The sequence below is a fragment of the Phytophthora parasitica genome, assembly GCF_000247585.1.
Source record: "Phytophthora parasitica INRA-310 unplaced genomic scaffold supercont2.6, whole genome shotgun sequence".
Classification (NCBI taxonomy): domain Eukaryota; phylum Oomycota; class Peronosporomycetes; order Peronosporales; family Peronosporaceae; genus Phytophthora; species Phytophthora nicotianae.
Genome location: NW_008648992.1, coordinates 1,697,429 through 1,720,202, shown reverse-complemented (window position 1 = coordinate 1,720,202; position 22,774 = coordinate 1,697,429). Strand labels below are relative to the sequence as shown.

Below are 22,774 nucleotides of genomic sequence, written 5' to 3'. Positions count from 1 at the left end.
TTTGGCTGTAAATAGATGATACCCGCAAGTTCTGGATCGACTGAGTGAGGTTCTTCTTGACAGCTATGCCGATGCAGAAGCTCGTGTACCCGATGAGGGAGACGATGCCATTCTTCGTGAGCTCGTTGCGTGCTATCGACGACTGGAAGCGAGCCCATGCAAAACGTGCAGATGCCATTACCCAAGCAGAACTTGACGCCAATGCGAAATATGTCAAGAGTCCTTTTGCTCGCTCCATGAACATAGAGGACTTGCTGCGCTTCTTGGACGACACTGTGTTGGATATCAACTTTATGGTTCAACTGCCTTCTATCGAGAAATGTTTGGAGAAGTGGTGGAAGCTCTACGCACATGGAAGACAAGTGATCGACCAGGATATTGTAAGAAAACCCGTTGAATTCTTGCTTGTCACCGCAAATCTAACTGTCTATTAGCTGCGTAGCGTCTACTACGACCTTGCCTTTGTACTGGTGGAGGCTAAGACGGAAACTCTCCACAAGAACTCGGTGTCTATGATCATGCGGGCGAGCTGGACCAAATGGAGCCCAAAGGAGCCACCACTCGGCAAGAGCGAGTTCTTTCGACTACTCTTCATCCTCGCACACCTGGTACGATGACGGATAACTTGATGCTGTAAATTGTAGTGGTGTTCTTCTTACGGTCTTGATTATAAACTAGATGACGATAACAGAGCGCTTGGGTGACTACATTACCTTCTTCCACGACACGATGGGCAAGATCGCGCGTAAATATCGCCAGAAGCAGATGCGGACGGAGCAGCACAGTCGACGACCGAGACTTCGTCGGAAATCTACGTTGGACGAGATACTAAGAAGCGGGAGTGCAGGCTCATCAAAAGTGCTGAGTGTTCCAATGGGACGGATACCGATGCACGGCGACGGTACGAAACACTTGTTTATATGCGTCACATGAGCTTGTTTTACACTGTTGATTGCGGTAGGAGTTCTATCGGACGATGAAGACCAAGGAGGAGATTGCTTCGTGGAGCTATTGGAACGGAACTCGCGGTATCAGCGTGTCGTGGTGGACCCATTACTGAACGACAGAAGATTTCAAGACAAATTCAGGCAACCTGGTGGCGGTATTAACAGCAATACAACCTCGATGAACGACATGCTTGTCGCGCTGAACCCGACTAGTAACAAGTACTGTCCACCTCTACTTGCATCTCGCTTAAAGACATGCACGTCTCCAAGTCCATCCCGTGTCGGATCTCCGCTACTGAATACAAGAGCCTCTGGAGGATATGACCATACGACTCCAAGCAACCAAGCTATCAGTCAATCACTGAGAGAGCAGAAGCTTCGCACCTCGACAAGTACTCCAGCTATCGGTGGTTTAAGTAAGTCTGACGCAGCATGGCACACGCCGAACGACACGTCGCTGACACCTCGTGAAGAAGAGCTCATGCGGAGAAGCCTATCAAGAGTTACGCTGAAAACTCGCGTTGATCGAAACAAGGCAGCTGGGGCGGAACGACTTAAGAACAGAGGGCATGAAGTTCTAGACACTTTGCCGAAGAGAGAGGGGAAGCAGAAGAAGGAAATTTACCTGGCCATATCAACGTGAGCAGTACCGAACTGAGGTCTTGGCTAGAGCTTGAAGACTTGTGCGAGGTGGCGAATTACCGCTGCGCGGCCTTGCTTGGTGGATCGATAGATGACACGAGCACCGCCGACATCCATGATGCATTCGTTCATCGCCGGTCGGTTATGGAGTCGACATGCCATCGTAGGCAGCATGACGTTCACTTCTTCTCGAGTTTCTGACGGTTTGATCGCCTCAATACTTCTTGGTACTTGACCACGGAGAGCGTTTTCGATGTGACTACTGTACGCTGACAGATTGAGCTCCAGTGTGCCAACTTCTACTTCAAATGTCGAAGAGCGCAGCAGCACTGCGTGGAACATTCGCGTCCTTCTCGCACTTCGCTCAAGCTGCTGCTGATCTGGCTGGACTGGAGCAGGTACATTAGAAACACCAGGTCTCTTTCTGGCGCGTGGACTAATGTCCTTCGGATTGCGTATCCGTGTTCCTTTTCGTTTCGGCAGATGAACAACGAGACCGACGAAGCTGTTATACGCATGTTGTAGTACGGAGAAGTGCGTTGACGTCGCGACGTCCATATCTGTTGGAAGTTTGACGGGTATTAGCTGGGGAATACGAAGGTAATGACGAATGCAAAGATACTTACTTGACGTCTGAAGTTCATCTGCCACAGTCTGACCCATTGTTGCTCTGATCGCAGCTTCGTTGCAGTCGATCTTGATCGGACCGATGCACATTCTTCCTTTTAGACCTAGCTCTTCGTCAAGGCCCCCCACAAATTGAACTCTTCCATTGGGCTTCGCTGCCACCTCATGCACGGAGTACTTGAGTCCAACGTAAAAGAATCCGTCTTCCGGTGAACGAATGTAGTTGCTTGAGATCCACTTGTACTCCGTGACTATACCTGAATCCACCCTGCTCTCGTCGTTTTGAAGATGAGGTTGTCGTATCAAGGTAACATGGAGAAGTCCAACACGTACTTCCACAAGAATACGCAGGAATGGTGCTCTACTGAGAAGCATGGCGCCACTACAGCCATCAACCCCAATGTCGACTCCAATGTCACGGTTGGCTGTCTGTACGTGATCAGAATCACCTGCTGCAAGGCTGATTCTCAGTGGACCAAGATGCCAGTTGAGCAAGGGGATAACCTTGGATGGATTGAGAATCCAATTCGGAAAGAACTGCTTCTCAAACCAAGACGTCGTGTGGAGTCCCAGTTGCCGCTGCTTGAAGATCCAGGCTCGAAGTGGTTCTAAATCCAACGCACTTTCGTGTTTGGTTGGACTCGGTAGATCGCTGGTCGAAGCGGCATGAGGTCGTGATGATGGAGGAGAAGCGAGACGAACCGACAGTTCATCACCTGCAAAACCGATAGTCATTCCTCTCTTGTGACGATGCTCAGCGTCTGGACTGACAGGTTGGTGTGCTGGCGGAGAAGAAAAGCTATCGACTGAATAGCTTCGACCATGGTGCGACGTTGACTCGGCTGGTGCGACTGAAAACTCCATCGATGACGAGACTTTCCGCGTTGGTGATGGAGGAGCCGCAGTATAATCTCTTCGAAGCTGCTGCTCAGTAAGAGCTCGACATACTCGCTGTTCATACACGGACATGGTGACAATGAAGTCGGAGAGTTCCCACTGTTCTACTTGAGTCAGTGGGTCAAATTCTGGTAGAGGACGGCGTCTTGGAGATGCTGGAGGAGACTGTAGTATACCAACACCCGTCTGGGCCTGAGAGCTTAAGCTCAAAAGAGCCTTCCCTCGACCGTATAACGCAATCTCCATGGCACTGGGACTCAGACTACGTGCATACAAATGCATGTAGCGTTGACGACGAACTTGTTGGAGTTCTTTGTCAACAATGTCGTCAAAGCGCCACCAAATTCTGGGATCTATTTCTTGATAATCCTCTCGCTTTGACCTTCGCTTTTGGTCAACAATACATCGGAAAGCATATCTCCATATGGCACGGAACCAGAGTCTGGACTTACGTTGTTTATCGATGGAGAAAACCAATGCAGCACGTTCCTCGTCACTGATTGGCAAAGGAAGAAGAGCGTTGGCTGATAGCTTGACACTGGGCGGAGCGTGATGCTCTCGATCGATGCAGGAAGGACGCCATTGCCATGAACGCGCACGTTTAAAGTATTCAACAACGTGCTCCAGCTCTACCAGTATCATTGCTATCTGATCAAAATCAACTTTCACCTCGATCTCTTCCGTAGCGATGTCCACTGCTGTCAGTACAGGCCTCGTTGAGCTTTTATTCTCGCTGGGATTTTGCTGCGCTCGTTTGAAGTCAAGTTTAATCCAGACCACGCGAATAAACGCTAATTCGCGGTGTTCAGTGCGAGTGAAGGACTTTAGAGCACACTCCTTGAAACGTTTCAACGAATCTTGAAGCAAGACTTGACGAGTGTTTGGATCTAGGGATGTGAGTAAAGCAGCGGCAAGTGGGTTTTCTGTTGTAACTGGGGTTGTCTCGCTTTCTTTTGGTGCGGTCCAGTACGTGCTGCCATCGAGGTCGGTGTAGAATGATACATTTTCAATCGTGAGCAGCTTGGAGAAGAAATTATCAGATGCCTTGGGATACACGACACCAGGTTGCTGACGTCGGTACAAAATCTGCTCTTCTACCTCGCGCGGTGCGAAGCGAATCAACTAAAAGCAGGCAAGTAAGCATCATGATTTTTATCTCAACATAATATCAATAAAACTGTACGCACAGGGATATAAAGCCCATAGGCCACAAGTTTGTCACTGCGTGGGCTCTGTAGACAGACGATTCCAATGTCAAATATCCGAGAAAATCCCCATGAATTGCAGCACGTACCTCCACTCGGATGTGAATGCGCTCCAACTGGATGATCATATCCGCCGCCACCGCTTTGATTCGATTCTGCATTTCAGTCACAGTAAATGTTACCAAAAGATGCTCTTAATCGAGTTATTAAACAGCTCTACACACCCATATCCATTTCGCAGGAGAAATGAACGACGCGTTGTCTTTCTTAACGGTTGCTGGCCTCCCGAAACATTGACAGATCGCGACAAGGAGCTCTCTCGCATAGCGGATTAGCAGTTCGTTCTCCCATTGCGCTTTGTGGGGTTTCAGGACGAGACATAGATCACTGACATTGACTTCCAGTGGCCACCCAGCCACAGCCCCGACAAGACCTTCGACCGTGACGTTACCAAGGTATCCGGCAGACAGCTCGAACGGCAGCTGCAGCGAGTTGACGAGCTAAATGGAGAAATAGGTCATTACTATGCAGATATTTCTACTGATATGATTAAAAAAAAATCCCCACGGAAGTCTGAAGGAAGACGTCGTTGAGCTTGAAGTGGCTGGGCTCTGAACAACAGCGAAGTAAGCGATCAGAAGACGGAGACGGGCATTGAGATAAAGACTAAAAACAGACCGAAGAGATCACCGGCGTAGAAAGACACATGATCCTCCTGTACGTCCACGAAAAACTCGTTCAGCACTTGCTGGAGCGCCTCGAAGATCATGGTCTCCAGAATAAGCAGAACAACGGCGTTTGGGTCCACTTCAACTTGGAAAGATCACTGTGTGGTTTACATAACCTTGTCAAAATGATACAACGAAAATCAATCGACTTTCCATATTTGGCCACGTTGCCTAACGTCGCATTGAGCAGCTCCGAAAGTGACGCAAAAGACTCCGTTCTCGTGCCTCTCCCTCCCCCCGACACTAGTAGACCATGATCAAGTTCGTACTGATGGTGAATAAGCAAGGCCAAACGCGGCTGGCGCAGTACTACGACTTCCTGTCCATCCAGGAGCGTGTGGCGCTTGAGGCCGAAATCATCCGCAAGTGTCTGGGTCGCAATGAGACGCAGGTATGTCCATTCCTCCCTCTAGTTGCATGCGGTAGCAGATACTGACTGGACAGGTGTGTACGTGACTGTGTAGTGCTCGTTCGTGGAGTACCGCGGCTACAAGGTCATTTACAGAAGATATGCGTCGCTCTTCTTCATCGTCGGCGTCAAGGACGACGACTCAGAGGTGCGTGGGCTGAATACGAGTAATATACTGCAATGGGGATTGCTTTTTAATGGTGTGACTATATTGTAGAACGAGTTGGGAATCCTGGAGTTCATCCACGCGCTCGTGGAGACCATGGACAAGTACTTCGAGAGTGTGGTACGTTTAGGGACGAGTTGGTCTGTGATGGTGCAGTTGTAACGGTTGTGTGTTGTTACTGTTGTATTTGCTATTGGTTTTGTGCTGTGACTGTAGTGCGAGCTCGACGTGAGTGGTTTATTTCTCTAGATATGTGGACATGTTGTAGGACTTACACCGTTGTTTTCTGTTAACATGCAGATCATGTTTAACTTGGAGAAAGCGCACTTTATCCTGGACGAGATGGTGATGAACGGATACATCGTGGAGACGAATAAGATCTCCATCCTCAAACCCATCCACCTCATGGAGAAGGCGTCGTAGACATCCGTTCCATTTCGTGGGGATGAATGGATTATAGCAGAAATTGTTAGTAGTCTGCGCACAGTTTACTCGCACCCACGCAGCGAGCGGGTAAGCGTTGCATGAATACATGGTCTTATACTCACGCGAGGTGCATTATCTATGCATTATTATTCATGTTGTGTCCCAGAACTCGAGTTCAATGTCTTATTGCCTAATGATGGCGTTGATTAACTCTGACACATACTTTGTTTATGCATAGGTAAGCCCGAGTCAGCAGTCGAAATATGCTCGAGAAGCCTATCGCTGCTGCTGGCTCGGGCTTTACCTCATTCGACAATATTACCGGGCACTTTGCGAACTTCTTGCTTAGTTTTCCTAGTACTTAAAGTATCCGACCTGAAGATCATCTGACCCAAACTAAAGATCATCCTGCCGATGTTGTTGGTGCGATCAACGACGCAGCAGGTTAATGTGTCGGTAAATGTGTCCAGCAGTGAAAAAATGCCGCATTCTCATACCTAGCAGCTGAGTCCTCATTCTCTTTGCAGTTTCGCTGCCCGGAATCGCTCTTTCTGTCGTCAAAGCGCCACAGGTTCGTTGCCACGATAACACAGGCACCATTTTTACCTCTAATACCTGTATGAACAGAACCTACGCGTCAGAGTGCGACTTGCATGAAAGCTTCCGTTCAAAGGAAGTTGAAGTGCTTGATGTGGGTCGAGAACCCACGTCTGGAACGGTCCAAACCGTTAATTAAACCGGTTTACCGGTAGCACTTTGCCTCTCGAGCTTGAGCGTAGCTCAGCAAACAAGACACAACCTGCTCATATTCATATTTCTACTCCTTAGCTTTTTCACACTGGTGCCCTTTAATGCTGCTCCAGCGTTTGTAGCGCTCTACTACAGACTCGAGGCCGCGTCAATAGCGACAGCTTCGGTATTACTGATTGTATGGGTCCGAGCCCGGGGAGCCAGTCAAACCCGTTTACCCTTCGTCTTACAAATATCAAGTTTATTATTTCATCCAATGGGCGCGGTGCGGCCCGTCAGGGAGCCGCCAACCCTTGAGTTGCAAACTCCAGGCTCACTGGTGAATTGCTCGCTTGGTCGAGTCCAAGTGTTGTGTGCGTGTGCGTATATCTCTGCATCCGTTGCCATTCCCGCTAACTAATTGCCGCTGTTCTCTCCGCTCTTGATCTGCCATGCCGAACATGTCATTTTCTTCTTCAAATTCAGCCTATTAGTGACGGGAGCGAGCTCAGCGCCTGGGCCACGGTGGAGGACAGCTGGGCAGGCGCGGACATCCCCGCGCGGGCCGCTGCGGCGGGCAGGATCGAGACCAGCATAGAGCTGCCACCCAAGCGACCGGTCTCCATGTCAGCGACCTTCGAAGAGGAGACGGTGCGCAAGAAGAAGCTCACGAGTGTCGTATGGGAAACATTCACGCCAATTTCCAGCAGCGGCCTGCGCGATGGACTCATCGACTCAGCCAAGTGCTCGATCTGCAACAAGATCTTCAGCACGCGGCATGGCACGTCGTCGATGATGCGACACGCCAAGCGGCACAACGAATTCCCTAATGGCACGCCTATTGGCAAGAAAGCCAAGAAGAACGCCAATGGAGCAGCAGCTAATGGAGGGGCAACTGGCAAGAAGGCAGCCACGCCGAAGAAAGACACAATTGTGATGCCGATCGACGAACAAGCAGGTAATTGGATGACTTTTTTTTTCTTTCTTTTCTTTTTTTTAAACGATATGTCGCTATGTAGGCATGAAGCGTCAACGGATGCGAAATTTAAGCAGTGCGCTGATTGAGTGGATCGTAGAAGACCAGCAGGATTTGGGTGTGGTGCAGCATGAAAAGTTCCTGGACGTTCTGGCCGCTGTAGGTGTAAAACCGGTGATTCCGCCGGTAGATGCCTTGCAGAAGGCCATGGAGAGGAAGTATTATGCGCTATTCACGCGTGTGGGGGAGTATATTAATCGCTCCGTGGTTGGTCGCATTACGTTCTCGTGCGATACGTGGTCGGGGTCAGTGTACAAAGGGTATATGGCCATTCATCTGCACTGGATCAATGCCGAATGGGAGTATAAAACCATCCAAGTTGGCCTGGAAGGCTGCCCACCGGAGTTTAACGCCTATTTCATGTCGGACTTGTTGTTCAATGTGCTTCAGAACAACTGGGGCCTCGGTAGCAAATTACTCTGTGGAGTGACACCTACGGGTAACGAGTCGGGTGTGGGTATGGGTTTTCTTCGTGAAAAGATCAAATCAATTATAGGATTAGATAACATTGCCCCGGACTGGAACGTGACGTGTCTGGGTCATCTCATTCACGCGGGCGTATTGGCGGCGCTCAAGGAAATTCGCCACGAGATCGTCAAGCTCCGCTCCTTGCTCTCTCTTTTGAAGTCTACGACGGAAAGTCAAGAGCATTTTGCGCTGCGTACAACTGAAGTGGGGCTGCAATACCCAGATCAGCTGCCGAATTTGGATTCGCCCAAGAACTGGAAGACAACTATTACAATGATCTTGGAGAGCGCCAAGATAAAGGACACTATCAACGCTCTATATGGTGACGCCACCCATAACATGAGTGTTTTCTTGCTGGAGGAGATCGAGTGGGATTTATTGGTGTGGGTGGCTACATTTCTGCAGAAGTGTATGCAGATGGCAACGTGCCAAAGCGATCAGAAGCACATTTCGCTGAGCACGTCCATCAATGTCTGCAAGGCGATCGTGGGGCTTTGCGAGAGCACTGCTGCATCGGCCTCGGATTTTACAGCGAGCGCGTTCAACAAGATTCAAACGGTGTGCCTGAAAGTAAAAGCCAGCCTCGAGTCGTATCACACGGAACACTCGTCACCGTATTTCCGGCTTGCGAAAATTTTGGACCCGCGGTTTTCCAACGAGTCGGTGGACAAGGCTGCCAAGAAGACGTTTTTGAGAGAAATGCTGCGCACGAACGTGTACGACGCGCTTTCGGACGCGCGACTGGATGACGACCAAGCGAGGCATGATGCTTCGGCGGCGTACACAACGTTCGAGAAGCTGCTGGATATTGGTGAGGGCATGCCGGACTACACGATCGACGGTGATGAAGTAGATCGGTTCTTTGATGCGACGCTGATTCGTGACAAGCGATCAGACCCGTTCTTGTGGTGGAAGTCGAACGAAACGCGCTTCCCGTCGCTGGCGAAGCTTGCGAGAGATATTTTGTCCATCCCCGCGACCGCGGTGCCTAGCGGTGCTGTGTTCACTCAGGCGAACTACGCTCGCCCGCTCAATGCAGAAGTCATGGAGACCAACAAGCTGTTCAAGTTCAACGAACTTGCACGGGCATGGCAGATCGAGCGTCAGAACTTCGGCCGTAAGCGGCGTCGCGACTCTTTTGACTATTTGGATCCCCCGCTGGAGCCTCCAGCGAAATTGGCGTCATATGAAGAAAGTATTTAGGTTAACGACGACAACAACGATCAAAAACTCAAAGTGTCATTAGGTTTGCCCGGTTGCAATCGTCCAACAGCTGAGATTTCGCTTGATCAGAAAAACCGGTGTTGTAACCGGTATCTCAGTAATTTGTGAAAACCCAAAGTTCTTAAAACCCACATTAGACTTGTGGGTCGAATTAATTTAACTATCCCTAAATGTGGGTTTTGAAATGTTTACCCATCCAGTTGTGGGTGAATACATTTTTTCAACAACCCACAACTTGATGGGTTAAATAGTTTTGGGTGATTTTCGTGTGGGTTTTAAAATACTGTTCACGTCAGCATCTTCTCGACAACTTCAACGGGGGTCCTTGGCAACGTCAGCCTCACTCCGCAATCTTCCTGCCGACAGACGCAGAGCCCCTCTCCTCTCCATGACGCTCAAGAACGTGTACATCGTGGCGGCCAAGCGCACGCCGTTCGGCAACTTTGGCGGCAAGCTCAAGGACATCACAGCCACGGATCTGTGTGCTCACGCAGCCAAGGCGACGCTAGCGGCCGCCAAGCTGGACCCTTCGCTCGTGGACATGGTACAGGTGGGCAACGTAGCACCCACGTCTCCGGACGGCGCGTACATTGCGCGTCACGTGCAGCTGAAGGCCGGTATCCCGCAGGAGAAGCCCGCACTCACCATTAACCGCCTGTGCGGCAGCGGCTTCCAGTCCGTCGTAGGCGGAGTGCAGGAGATTCTACTGGGTGAGGCCGAGATCGCACTTTGCGGCGGTGCTGAGAACATGTCACAGAGCCCGCTTGCCGTGTATGGCCACCAGGCGCGCTTTGGCGTAGGACTTGGCGCCGGGTTGAACCTGCAGGACACGCTCTGGTCCGCCCTCACGGACTCGTACGCCAAGACGCCTATGGGCATGACGGCCGAGAACCTGGCCGACAAGCACAATATCACGCGCGAGGAGTGCGACGCATTTGGTCTTCGCAGTCAGACACGCTGGGCCGAGGCCCACGCCGCTGGCTGGTTCGACGCTGAGCTCGCACCTATTGAAGTCAAGGATGGACGCAAGACGGAGGAGTTCGCCGTGGACGAGTCCCCCCGCACTGTAGATATGGCCAAACTGGCTAAGCTTAAGCCTGTGTTCAAGAAGGACGGAGTCGTGACGGCGGGCAATGCGTCCGGCATCTCGGACGGTGCTGGCGCTGTGCTGCTTGCAAGTGAGGATGCCGTGAAGAAGCACAACTTGACGCCCTTGGCGCGTATCGTGAGTTACCAGGTGTCGGGTGTGGACCCGACGATTATGGGCATTGGCCCCGTGCCTGCTATCACTGGTGCGCTGAAGCGTGCGGGACTGAAGAAGTCGGACATTGACATTTACGATATCAATGAGGCCTTTGCCGCCCAGTGGCTGGCCTGTATCAAGGAGCTGGAGATCGACCCGGAGATTGTGAACCAGAGTGGCGGCGCGATTGCTCTCGGACACCCGCTTGGCGCTTCAGGAAGCCGCATCACGGCCCACCTGGCGCACGCTCTCCAGCGCACGGGCAAGAAATACGCGGTGGGATCTGCTTGTATTGGCGGCGGACAGGGCATTGCGCTTGTGCTGGAAAACGCTGCTTAAATTCAATCGAGAAGTGACAGAAATTGGTTCGAAGAGCTAAAAAAAAAGTTGTTTGAACAGATTTACACAGTTCTACAGTATGAGCGGAGCGACTTAAGAAAAAATCGGGTCTTGATTGAAGATGTCTCCACCAAAGATGGGATTGTTGCCGTTGTTGTCGTCAGATGCTGGCGCCGCGGTGGGGCTATCAACCAGCCAGCTGAAAATACCGAGTTGACGTTCTCTAGAAGGTGGAGCAACTCGTGATTCATCCTGAATTTTTAATGAGGGCGCTTCGCCTCGCATTTCGTTGGCTGAGATGGCACTGACGAAGACCATCGCGATAATCGGGAGTAGTGACGCAAAGCGCATTGTTCAGTGAGCTTGATCGATGCTAGAAGGCAAAAAATGAGAAGTGAAGTGAAATCTCTCGTCGAAAACTCGAGATGGTAGTTTACGCGACGCTTCTAATCATCGAGCCCCACAAACCTCTACGATGCTCATTTTCAGCTTCTTAAGAGCGTTTGATTCTTTGGCGCAATGCGATAAGAACAAAGAGGAGAGCAAAAGCCGACGAAGCTCACGAGAAACAGATTATGTCGCTGTTATTATTGTAGGATTCCACTGTCCACAACAAAATGACTTAGCCTTATTGCCAGGCGCGTTAAAAGGTTGCGTTCGGATCCCAGAACGGTCCGCTGAAGGGTCCACCGTCGTCGTAGTTTTTGTTACCAAAATTAAAGGCAGGTGCTGGCGTATCGGGTGCTGCTGTGGGGCTCTCAAACAACCAGTCCAATATACCCAATTGACGTTCTCCGGCTTGCAGCTTATGGGGTGGCGGCACGACGTTGATCTCACTGCGCAATTTTGACACAGGCGCGGGGGTTGCTGCATCATTCTTGACCTCTGCGGCCGAAATAACGCTGGCCAGCACGAGTGTAGCGAACGCGAGGATAGTGGTAAGGTGCATACTTGAACCCTTGAAGACTGGTAGGAAGGTTTGTGTTGCAGTTTGACAATTCCAGAATGAGGATTGATTCTTGTTAGAGCATTTATTTTACTTTTATTCCCCATCTGCTTTCCAATAGGCATAGCTACCATCGAATTTCTCAATCCTACGAGACCAAAGACCTCAACTTACTAATAGTAATCACTGATCACACAGCACCTGGACGCCGTTCCTCTACGCGTTATCACTAGGCTTTGCGTCGTGGAGCGCAAACCAGCATTCAGGCTGGATTCCAGTTTGGAGCATCTTTGAAGCAGAACATCCTCACAGCCTCGCCTGGGAATGGACAACGTACGGCTCTGTGATTTCTTACTGATTTTCTGCCTGGAAAGCTGTCAGGGCCAGGTAGGTACACCATGATATGGTGAAATACTATTATGTGTGGTGCTTGAATGGCTCCCCAAATAATGGGAGTCGAACTGTTTTCACAGTGGTTTATACCGGCAATGGAGTGAAGCAAACTTCAGATGATTGTAACATGCATTTTGCTTTCACCCTCATCTCCACCACTAAACCTACCGCATTTACAAATTTCAGGCTGACCAATGCCTTATGGACGCTACAACAGCGTACCGTAAACGTTTTGCTGCACCAAAACTCTCTATTTTGTTAACGATACCTTTTCACTGCGCTAAGGCTGTCCAGTAGACCTCTTCTGTATTACCATCAACGGTGAAAAATCAAATAGAAGGCCATCTATCATCATCATCTTGTTTTCAATGATACATTGCGTACAAGTACCAATATAACTAGGGTTCTTCGCTAGGCTGGGAGGACTGCGAAATGGCACTGTAGCGTTTTGTTTAACTAAGGTAAACCGCCAATTAGGGGCACCACAACAAGCTTTTCGTCTTGGACTTGTAACTTTCGTTCTACATAAATGACAAGAAAAGCTGATGGTTTCGGCTCAAATATTGTATAATGTTTAAAATTTTGAGTTTTATGTTACGAACACGCGCAAATCTGCGCGGTGTTTGCGTAAGGGAAAATGTCAGTTTAGTAGCCCTCGTCAGTTTAGTTAAGGAGGGCTACTAATGTTTAGTAACCCTCCTTATTATTAATAGCCAATTAAAACGAGTGAAATCATGGTAAACGATTTTTATTGGTCGCAGACACCTCCATAAACTATGCGCACAGTTTAATCAAGTCAAGTGGGCTACTAAACTACCAATTCGCGGAATCACATTGAAAGCACTTATAAAAATAAAACGTTTTTCAATTAACTCTTTAGACAATCCGTAAAATCAGGTTGTTTCTCCTCTTTTCAACGCTACCTGCCTGGCACGTGTCAATCGGATCCTTATATGCAAGATATTGATGGTTTAGTGAGGGTACCAGACCACAGCTACTAAACTGACATTTTCCCTTAGGCTGCCCCAGCGCCAATCCCTTAGCGAACCGCGCGTTGCACATGCCAGGTAAGAGCGTCATATAATTATTTAGTTTTAGGGCACTCGCATACATTGCCAACGACGCGAGTTATTATAACCAAAATAAAGCTACTTCTACGAGTGTTGTTAGCACCAATAAACAACATTCTCGAATATTCATGACATATCTCTGTCATCGTGATAGACTGAAAGCGTGAGAGCTGCTTCTTGATTCTCGTAGCTGGTTTTACAAAAAGAAGCTTTGTTTTCGAGAAAGTGGCGCTATGGATACGTTGGTGAAGTCGACCACCATAGGGTCATATTTTTTTTTCTTTTGGGAGCTGATAACGCTATGAGTTAAATTGCACACTGACGGTTAGAAATGAATCCACGACGCGCATGCTGTGATGATATTGCGTTTGGCATTTTGAAGCCAAGAGAGAGTATGTAGCACATAATAACTCGTGATTCACGAGTGTATTTCAACGGTTTGTAAAGTTCCCCGACGAGTGACACATTACACTAAGATGTGTGCAGGCTGTGTGTTGTGATGTGATCTGAAAGTTGCTTGCACTACAGGCAACTTTTTTGGAGCGAATAATCTGCTGTTGACAATAGAATTATCCTGGGAGAAGGCAGCTTCTCTGCCCACCCTGAAATTCTCTGGATTTTATCCAGAGTAGTTGGGGCGATACAACTGGAGGTACGAATCACTACGAGAACATATAAACTGTATTGCTTAATATGAAAAAAAACATATAGAAAGGTTTAAATGACTTGTCAATATTAATCACCGTGTACATGTTATTAATATCCAATGCATGTTACTTGAGTCATTTACGGGCGACATTACGACCAACACTCTGACAATGATATAATCATAAGGAACAATTGTTACCTACGAGCTCTAGGATAATGACTACTTACAAGCCACAAGTTCTTTTTCTCTCCTCCCTCACCATGTAGCACTAGGGGCAATAGCGACTCGAACTGAGCACTAACTACTACAGCCTCGTGTGGTAAGACACCACCGTCGCAGCCATTACCTTTCCCACCCCAAAGTTTGTACTTATGTTAATCATCTGAACTTCATGGCGCCTCAATACTTTCCAACTGCCACATCCCACACCACCGTCGCAGCCACATCCTTACCCACTCGAACGCCCTACAAAGTATCTTTCTTTTGTTATAGATCCAACAGCCTTAGATATTGCTTACACCTATTGCTTTCAAATTTTCTTCATTTAGTTAACCAACCTACTTTCCACAGTTAAGTCTTACGTTACCGTCCCAATTGTGCCATGTTCAAGCACAACGTCGCAGGTATTCGTTGTGGTCACTCGTCGTAACTTTCATTGTGGATTTTCAATCCAAGGGCACATTGACTTGCGTTTATTTTACCACTAAAGTCTCCCACTCACTAAAGGTTCCGGAATCCATGTCACTTATTCAACAGCCGCAGCAAGCTCGCGCAAACGAGCAGGAAGAAACAACTATTATCTCTGTTCCAGATATTCGCCAGCGTGTAGGGAGAGCGGGAACTGTTCGTGGAGTCTTCCGTCTGAATGGTAAAAGCTCCTTCTCTCGTGGCGTTCATCTCATCCTGATAGATGCCTGCTCACTCGTGGACTTTCGAACGGCTTCGTCGACGCTGAGCACGCTTACGCACGCTTCGCAGCAACGATTTACATTCCGGGTGACGGTTTGGAGCAGAAACCTTGACGATGCGCGTTTCGTGGTTGGAAATCTCCTGCAACTGCGCGCGATTGAGAAAGTGGATCTCTGGAACGGGGTTCTGTGCGGGTCCTGCCACTGCGAAGACATCGATGTGATCGACGATACTCATCTTATCGGACTTGGTATGCAGGAGAACGCTGTTGCTCCATAGAGCGACCCATGATGGCGCAGCTATCGAAGCAAAACTGGGGTGAGGCAGAAGTAGTGACAACGAAGTAGGACATATTGAAAACGAAACTAGTAGGAGCATACCGTAATGACTTAGGAGCTACATAGTGAGACTACGGTGGTTAGTGTGATAATGCAAGTAAACAGTCCGGTCCGCATGATTTGCAGGATGATGAAGTTGCTTGCGTGGCAAGCGTATCCGGCAAAGTGCGTTAGGCTAACCTTCGAGCGACATCAATCTAAATGGAGCGTTTGTGATTATTAATTAACTTGCGATATAATCCAGAGCTTCCACATGCTTATGCACGGTTTAGTATAATACCACTGTAATATATCATATAGACTCTCATAATTCAGTACAATTGAATTCCAATTATTACAGCATTGTCAACAAAAAAACTTAATATCTCGGATCTGGTCGGTCCAATTCTCGGAAGCATAGTTTAAGTATTGCAAGCAAAATATCATTGTGATAATGCTCCAATAAAAAGTTATTATTGGAACTGTGCGCATTCCAACGATTATAAGCGCTTATAACGCCTTTAACGTTTCTACAATTCAATTTGATATTATATTCTTCGATCCTTATACTGCAAATGGTGCTTTTGTATTACTTCGTTTTCATTCTAAACCAGAACTAACGTTTTATTTGGAGAGTCCACCTAATGTTAGAAATCCAAAACAGCAAATTCTCAACTAGATTCCCAGGAGCTACTTCTTCGGCAGGTAAGTCCGTCGATGAATAGCAGCATCATACTGCTCTTGGGCTAGACAATGTCTATTTATATCTTGTTATTTTGCAAATCTAGTTTATACAAAAAGAAGCTTGATTTCAAGAAAGTGACTTTGTGGTGATGAGATCGCTAGATAATGCATTCCTCAATCGTTCGCCTCGCATAATTGATTCGAGTGTGCCGCACACCAATTCCTTCACCACCATTTTGCGCGCAGAGCGCCGATGAGCACTTGTGAGCTGTACCAAAAATTTGGCGTCTCTAAAGGAAGCGTTAATAGCAATGAAAGAGGAGACGGCAGTGACTGTGAGAGAAGTGCCGCTGCAAGAAGAGCAACTAAGCGATGAGGTGGCTTTAAACGCAGAAGGTAAGACACCGCGAATTGTGCTACTTACGGAACTGGCGACACTGGTCGCCGACCATGCACGCATTGACAAGGATAAGCTTCTTGCTACCCAGCCGAAACAACAAGACAGGGTGTCGTGTGCCGTGTGTTGGTAAGCTCGTGTTTATCACGGCCTAAACACAGCAGACCAGACCAGCACGCTCCGCCAGTAAAGCTACTGATGGAGATACGCTCTCGAATGCATACGTTCCCGTCGTAACCGACGTGCGCGCAGCCAAGTCCCTTGAGATGCTGTCCGAGCTGGTGAAAACCCAGCTGACAAGCATGGAGCTGATTGGCAGCTCTGCAAAGACGAAGACGTGTCATTGCGCCGTTAAGAGCTGGAGCTAAAAGAGTGAGTACTTGATCAGTAAGAGACAGAAAGGAAAGAGCTCAAGCAGGATCGCAAAGTTGAGCAAGAACCATTTCTAGTAATGCTAGAGCTGTTTAAAAGTAAATAGACACTTTGAACAACATTGTGCTTTTATTTGGTTTGGTATTTCTCGATTGTCGGAAGAGGGCAACTAAAGAAATCACTTCTTTGATTTCCCCCCATGCATGCAAGTATTGCAGTTGGTTATCAAAACTGTTGACATAGTAATTTGTGCAACGCACTGGGGCTAAATGGTGCTTCTTTTGCCGATCTAAATGTGACCATTCACGATCAAATAATAATAATCATTGTATCGAGATTCGCACGGCACTCAGTATCGTATTAAACCGCTTCTATGGGGAAGTAAGCGAGTTACCCCTTAAATGACGAGCTCAAAACTCGGTTAGGACCGTAGACAGAGCCATCGTACTGCGTTCTCTGAAAGCTTGAAGTTGCTCTGGGTCTTGTTTTGTTTCATCAAGGAAGAGACACGCATCGTTTCGCAAGCCCGCCACTTCGCACATGTACAGGCTCCGGATAGCGTTTATACCGCTGCAGGAAGACATACTTGTGAGAGAAGGTGACATCTTTCCGTTGATTTGCTAGGAAGATATTTAGATAGTACACGGGAGTTAGGTCAAATATTTGTAGCAACAATAACAATATGATTAGCAACTTACATGTGGTGATGACGAGTCGTCAACAGGATGCCGCCGATCGTTTCCAAAGTCGTTTCAGCCTGGGCGGGTACGACAAACCGATAGCACAGCATCGCGAGTACCTCCACGGCGGACATCTTGTCCCAATTGCAGCTCATAATTCACTCTGGAGGGTCAGATGGATAGCAAAAATGTGAAGATCAGCTGCTGTGAAGCGAAAGTCCTCTAGAGCGTCTGCATCGTCACAACACGCTAAGAAAAAAAACGCACGACAGGGACGGTCGGGTGCTCGGAACGCTCAGCGTGAACTATCTACTTCTGCTGCAGCAACCAGCACAGTTTCGGACCACGCAGATCACTGTGATCAAGCCGTTGGTTGCGTCCCCCCCCCCCCCAATTTTGGCGTGCCATGGACGGGGACGGCCATTGGCTGACCTTGTAACGGGGTTACACGCAAGTGGCTACATGTAGCCACTTGATTACGACAATGGGTTTCACGTTGGTGTGAGATACACCAATGGTTACATTTGACAGACCACTGGTTTGTGTGCATTTAGACATCCTATTGGTTGAAAGGCGATCTCTTTCAACCAATTAGCTTAGCAGGATTCTGCCAATCACTCGTTGGCAAACACCTTTCATTTAGAATTTTACTTTAGGAGGAAACCCAAAACATAAGCAAAAATAACAGTTCTCAATTTTACGGTAAAAATCGGCTTTTGCTTTCTTATTTAAGGAAATCTATGCTTAAGTATAGTTAATCTAAGTCTAAGCAAACTACGCTTCCTCATACACGTGCGCTAACGTGTAAGCCGAAGTAGTGGGCACACAGTGAGCCCATTACAGACCTACTTCATGCCTGAAAACCGACCGTACGATTTGTTTAGTTAAGTGAAAACGATGCTCCGGATGCAACGAATGCTTGTTTCACCTGCGCTTGCCATCCACCGCCAGATGGGAATTGGATGGGACTGGCAAGACTTCTAACTCTCTCTATTTACTGGCAAATCTGCCGCAATGCGACCTAGATTATGGTTTCCAACCGATTATTAGCGGAAATGCCGGTTTTGGGCACCACTTAGAGACCAGCCACATCGTAGATAGACGCTTACTTTGGAGGGCTAGTACTGCCGCCGTATCAGCACCTTTCCTCAATGAGCGCGTACTATAGGCTTTACCCGCACCATCCTTGACTAGCAGACTACTCAAGTCCTTGCCAACCTAACGTTTGGATACCACCCACCACCCATAAGGGACATCTAGCTAATGAAAGAGGAATAGGTTGACCATAGATGCCCTCACACCTCGTGTTTCTGTGCAGAATGAGAAAGCCCTTATACAAGCCGCCTCCAACACTAGCTGCATTAGAGCCCAGGAAGATGGTCAAGTTGAAGAACGTAAACGCACAAATCTACCTCGAATCGTATCTATCGAGGAAAAACCAGGGCCAATACTGGCGTGGAAACAGCAGAAGCTAGGATCAAGAAACAACAATTCAAACACTCTGCCTGCTTTTAGCTTACCAGCTACACAGTTGACCGAGCGCAAGTGATTCACTGGATAGATGCAGCCGTTTCAATGGCAAACGAAAACCAAAATCAGGATTGAAAATTCGAATCATGTTCAACAGGCTCAAGCAAGGTCATAGACAGTCCGACAATCAGCTTTTTTTAAGATCACATGGGTCATCTTCAAGAAAACGACGTTTCTCAAATTGATTTTACTGAACCAGACATCTAAAACCTCAAGTAGCTGCTAAGAGTTGGAGTTAAGAACCATCCGACTTTTGGAAATATCGAGCTAAATCTTAACACTAAGAAAGATCTTTGCGCCGTTGGCTCACTTTTAAATGGTAAAATATGAGTTCCATTCGAGTTGTAGTCAAAGCAGTCTTTTTGTGAGGTACGGTAATACACTTAAGTAATAAATAGTGCTGGTGATGACGTTGCAAACACCAATAGAATAAGAAATCGAAAATAGAAGGATTTTCTTCATACGCAACATGAAAACTGAAAGCTTCACATTCATGTACATGTAAGCTATATATGAATCTTTTTCCTGGTAGTGCTACGTAAGTAGTACGGACAGCGCAATAGGGATTAATTCGGGAACTCTTTGGTGTGCACTACTAAATTTTAGCGTTAACAAATTTTAAATGAATATTCTTATATAATCCGATTTTGTATCGATGATTCAGGTTTACTAATCCGTGCAGGTAAATTCACCGATATTTTTAAATTCTAATAGGATGGACCAACAACTGGCTATGTACTGTAGCTCCATCACTTTTTCAAAATATGAAGTATCTTATTAATAGAACAGATTGTTTAAAATATTCAAAATCGAGCGTTGTACATGGGTGCACAACTATGTTACCGGTCCAGCGCGCCATAACTATACAATCCCTAGGAGCACAAATGACTTGCGTCAACTGGCTAGAACAACTTTCATTCCTGATCAAGATCGCCTTTCTTCAAGGCGCATCAAGTGTGTGCCAACAGTTCTCGTGGCTCTCGGGTTGGCTGTAGTTTTAGCGCATTGTGGGCTTCAAATGTCCGCAGAATCTGCTTTTGTAGAAATGGCCACGAACAACTATCCACAGCTCCCAAATACGCCAGCAGACGAGATCACTTCGGTCATTACCTGTTTTCGCAGTATACAGGCCGGCCTCACAACGTTTTATAAGTGAAAGGTTGGAGCGTAAATTTGCACACGTTAATGTGTGAAGTATGTAAGTGAATGCGTAAATGCGTAGATATAACAACCGCAACAGCTAGCTCTTTGCCGCGGCGGCAAGGTATGAGCTCGAAGTGGAGCGGGGGCCTCCACAGCAGAAGAGATGAAGAATTTGCGGTTGTGAATGCTTCTCTTCTCAATGGATTGAAACTGACCAATATCACAAAAATCCCGATATCGCCACACAATTTAAGAGGCTAAAAGTAAACTGCAAAAATCGTTTTCAATACCGGTATCGTCTCACAAAAAATTGTCACTACCAGCCCAACCCTCTAGTTTCCTGCGAATATTTGTTTTGCAAAGATGAAACATCACTAGACGCATAGAGCTCACTGTCTCGTATTGTCTCCACCAAGTGTCCAGTCGAATCCCTGAAAGCCTTTGTCGTCGTTGGCGTAGGTGTTGGTGATTGGCGTCGGGGTTGCAGGAGCAGCTGTGGGGCTCTCAACGAGCCAGTCCCAGAAACCCAAGTGGCGCTCTTGCTGTTGCGGTGGCGGCATCATGTTCATGTCAGCTCACAGCTTTGTGGCAGGAACAGGAACCGTCTGGATCTCTGCAGTCGAAACCATGCTCAAAAGTGCGAGGGAGCAGATGCTAACAACGGAAGTAAGGAGCATTGTGGTCGGTAAAGCGTGCCTCGCAAGCTTCTTGGATCTGAGCCGTGGGGCGTGAATTGGAAAGTGAGGCTGGTGATAACTCGGACAATTCGAAGTGCACAGTTCTCTCCAGCAAAGCCTATGATATGAAGAATGATATTTCCCATGTGGTACTAGCAGTAACATCATCATCAAATGTTATCACATTCGCTTTCTTTTCAATTGCGTTTTTATTATAGTTTAGCACGCAAACGGTTAGAGCTGTACTCAAAACAGAGGACCTTTGCAGCAGGTCATGCTTTCGTAGGATTCAGACGGGTTCTATTGAATTATTCTACTATTTCGTATCATTTACCAGTAAATACCCATAAAACCAGGAGAGAACCATGATGCCGGTATTTATGGAAAGGTGTGAGAATCATGAATGCTTTGACGAGATCGTGCTCTGGTCCGCACAGTGTGCGGCACACCTCAGTCGAGATGGCGTCATGGAATTGTTATCATCGTCTGATTGCTTGTTTGGGATCCGGTGAGGAAGAAAACATACGCTCTTGGATTTACTACGACTTTGTAAAAGAGCAACCCAGCGTTTATCAAAAAGAAAGGGGTGTGTATCCTGCCTCCCGTACGAGAGTAACTTGGTTTTATCCAGGCATAGGTAAGTATACGTTGTTGTGGTAGTTGGCAAATCAATACTTCGATATATGTAGCTTTAAGAGAGCTGCATCGTTATTTTTGAAGAACTTGATTCAATCCGTTATATGACGTTGGATACTAAATGATGCCATGCCCGCTTCGGTGAATTTAAACAAATGAATTGATTTTTCATGTGCTAGACAGGAATCTGCTAGACATGTGAATCGCATTACCACATTCACAGTGTTAATGCCAAAACGGTTCGCCGAACCGATGCCCCCATGGCCCATCGTCATCACCATCCATGAAACTATCGCAGGAATCATCATCATCATCATCATCGTCGTCGTCGTCGTCGTCGTCGCCGCTCAAAAACCGTTCGCCTTCCCGACCTGATGGACGGATCGACATGATATCGTCAGTGCTATGAGTTGGTATGTCGGGATGCTGTTGCTTGATGTCAGCCGCCACAGACACTGGAATAAAGGCAGCAGTATTTGAGGTATTTGCTTTGTTTTGGGGTACCGTAGCGTGTGCAATTCCAAGCAAGGCCAATGTTATAAGCTCAGTGAAGTGCATAATAACCAGTGGTATTGACTCTTGTGATGAGGAGGGAAAATTTGAGAATGAGCCATCTCGTGATGAGCTGTGAAACCTAAAAGCTTTCCTCGAATTTTTACGACCAATGAATCGAATACAAAAAAACTAGGTGATCTCGTTTTTTTTGTATTTCAGTCGAAGACGATGCGACTTTCGTTGTCCCGGTAGGTAGTAAGGGCTTATGCTAGCATGAATCATCGTTGTCGTCGTCCGAGTCGTCGTTATCATCATCAGAATCCTTGTCATCGTCTGAATCATCGTCATCGTCGTCGTCCTTATCATCGTCTGAATCGTCATCAGATTTGCCTTGGGTTTTTAAGAATCTGTCGGAAATTTCAGCGATACCTTTCGGATTGCTGGATTTGGGTTCTTCAACACCTCCAGTTCTTTGTAGGGACTCCACCATTTCCGCTCGTTTCCACGCGCCATTCCACGTGCTCGCTCCAATAGATGAGATCAGCAGGCACGAGAGAATAAGCTCGTAGAACCGCATCATGTTGCTAAGAATTTTTGAGCAATGCGCGGTCATCGGACAATCTCAGAAACTGAGAAAACGTGTCAGTTGTCATAAGTCCATCTTTCCTACTCAACCTTTCTCGGAGCAATTACCATGCGCAACTTTTTGGTCATTATCTAGCTGTCAAGCAATTGCTAGCAGACTCAAAACATTGGGGGTGTACGTACCTTTTCCTGTTTCCTAGTACTA

General features: G+C 47.5%; 10 protein-coding genes across 14 annotated transcripts; 5 read left to right on the top strand and 5 right to left on the bottom strand.

Moving 5' to 3' along the window:
* Nucleotides 1-65: 65 nt before the first annotated feature.
* Nucleotides 66-1,271, top strand: PPTG_04243 (hypothetical protein; the record flags this gene model as incomplete). Its single annotated transcript, XM_008898117.1, has 5 exons — nucleotides 66-380; nucleotides 435-608; nucleotides 679-901; nucleotides 962-1,102; nucleotides 1,201-1,271. The coding sequence occupies 5 exons, from the start codon at nucleotides 66-68 to the stop codon at nucleotides 1,269-1,271; spliced, it is 924 nt and encodes a 307-aa protein (XP_008896365.1).
* Nucleotides 1,272-1,440: 169 nt separating this feature from the next.
* On the bottom strand, nucleotides 1,441-5,127 carry PPTG_04242 (hypothetical protein). The gene is made up of 7 exons (XM_008898116.1): nucleotides 4,997-5,127; nucleotides 4,886-4,929; nucleotides 4,543-4,818; nucleotides 4,408-4,473; nucleotides 4,301-4,345; nucleotides 2,216-4,235; nucleotides 1,441-2,149 (listed from the first exon to the last, which is right to left on the bottom strand). Exons 1-7 carry the CDS (start codon nucleotides 5,085-5,087, stop codon nucleotides 1,614-1,616), a joined length of 3,078 nt encoding a protein of 1,025 aa, XP_008896364.1. The 5' UTR covers nucleotides 5,088-5,127; the 3' UTR covers nucleotides 1,441-1,613.
* Nucleotides 5,128-5,179: 52 nt separating this feature from the next.
* Nucleotides 5,180-6,386, top strand: PPTG_04241 (AP-4 complex subunit sigma). 4 transcript variants are annotated; one of them, XM_008898115.1, is made up of 6 exons: nucleotides 5,239-5,437; nucleotides 5,511-5,603; nucleotides 5,673-5,741; nucleotides 5,838-5,849; nucleotides 5,922-6,134; nucleotides 6,214-6,283. In XM_008898115.1, exons 1-5 carry the CDS (start codon nucleotides 5,300-5,302, stop codon nucleotides 6,042-6,044), a joined length of 435 nt encoding a protein of 144 aa, XP_008896363.1. In that variant the 5' UTR covers nucleotides 5,239-5,299; the 3' UTR covers nucleotides 6,045-6,134; nucleotides 6,214-6,283. The 4 variants fall into 4 exon arrangements, with proteins under 4 accessions (XP_008896360.1, XP_008896361.1, XP_008896362.1 ...); XM_008898112.1 differs by having other exon boundaries at nucleotides 5,180-5,437; nucleotides 5,922-6,386; XM_008898113.1 differs by having other exon boundaries at nucleotides 5,209-5,437; nucleotides 5,673-5,849; nucleotides 5,922-6,386.
* Nucleotides 6,387-9,789: 3,403 nt separating this feature from the next.
* PPTG_04240 (hypothetical protein) lies at nucleotides 9,790-11,841 on the top strand. The gene has a single exon (XM_008898111.1). The coding sequence runs from the start codon at nucleotides 9,893-9,895 to the stop codon at nucleotides 11,084-11,086; it is 1,194 nt and encodes a 397-aa protein (XP_008896359.1). The 5' UTR covers nucleotides 9,790-9,892; the 3' UTR covers nucleotides 11,087-11,841.
* Nucleotides 11,730-12,035, bottom strand: PPTG_04239 (hypothetical protein; the record flags this gene model as incomplete). The annotated part of the gene is made up of 1 exon (XM_008898110.1): nucleotides 11,730-12,035. The coding sequence occupies one exon, from the start codon at nucleotides 12,033-12,035 to the stop codon at nucleotides 11,730-11,732; it is 306 nt and encodes a 101-aa protein (XP_008896358.1).
* A 2,847-nt stretch (nucleotides 12,036-14,882) lies between these two features.
* PPTG_04238 (hypothetical protein) lies at nucleotides 14,883-15,332 on the top strand (the record flags this gene model as incomplete). The annotated part of the gene is made up of 1 exon (XM_008898109.1): nucleotides 14,883-15,332. The coding sequence occupies one exon, from the start codon at nucleotides 14,883-14,885 to the stop codon at nucleotides 15,330-15,332; it is 450 nt and encodes a 149-aa protein (XP_008896357.1).
* A 1,033-nt stretch (nucleotides 15,333-16,365) lies between these two features.
* PPTG_04237 (hypothetical protein) lies at nucleotides 16,366-16,819 on the top strand (the record flags this gene model as incomplete). The annotated part of the gene is made up of 2 exons (XM_008898108.1): nucleotides 16,366-16,560; nucleotides 16,616-16,819. The coding sequence occupies 2 exons, from the start codon at nucleotides 16,366-16,368 to the stop codon at nucleotides 16,817-16,819; spliced, it is 399 nt and encodes a 132-aa protein (XP_008896356.1).
* Nucleotides 16,820-17,154: 335 nt separating this feature from the next.
* PPTG_21593 lies at nucleotides 17,155-17,891 on the bottom strand. Of its 2 annotated transcripts, XM_008898406.1 has the most exons (3): nucleotides 17,771-17,891; nucleotides 17,522-17,666; nucleotides 17,155-17,443 (listed from the first exon to the last, which is right to left on the bottom strand). In XM_008898406.1, exon 3 carries the CDS (start codon nucleotides 17,426-17,428, stop codon nucleotides 17,234-17,236), a length of 195 nt encoding a protein of 64 aa, XP_008896654.1. In that variant the 5' UTR covers nucleotides 17,429-17,443; nucleotides 17,522-17,666; nucleotides 17,771-17,891; the 3' UTR covers nucleotides 17,155-17,233. The 2 variants fall into 2 exon arrangements, with proteins under 2 accessions (XP_008896654.1, XP_008896653.1); XM_008898405.1 differs by having other exon boundaries at nucleotides 17,522-17,891.
* Nucleotides 17,892-20,446: 2,555 nt separating this feature from the next.
* PPTG_04236 (hypothetical protein) lies at nucleotides 20,447-20,971 on the bottom strand. Its single transcript, XM_008898107.1, has one exon. It carries the CDS (start codon nucleotides 20,743-20,745, stop codon nucleotides 20,566-20,568), a length of 180 nt encoding a protein of 59 aa, XP_008896355.1. The 5' UTR covers nucleotides 20,746-20,971; the 3' UTR covers nucleotides 20,447-20,565.
* A 1,281-nt stretch (nucleotides 20,972-22,252) lies between these two features.
* Nucleotides 22,253-22,564, bottom strand: PPTG_04235 (hypothetical protein; the record flags this gene model as incomplete). Its single annotated transcript, XM_008898106.1, has 1 exon — nucleotides 22,253-22,564. The coding sequence occupies one exon, from the start codon at nucleotides 22,562-22,564 to the stop codon at nucleotides 22,253-22,255; it is 312 nt and encodes a 103-aa protein (XP_008896354.1).
* Nucleotides 22,565-22,774: the final 210 nt, after the last annotated feature.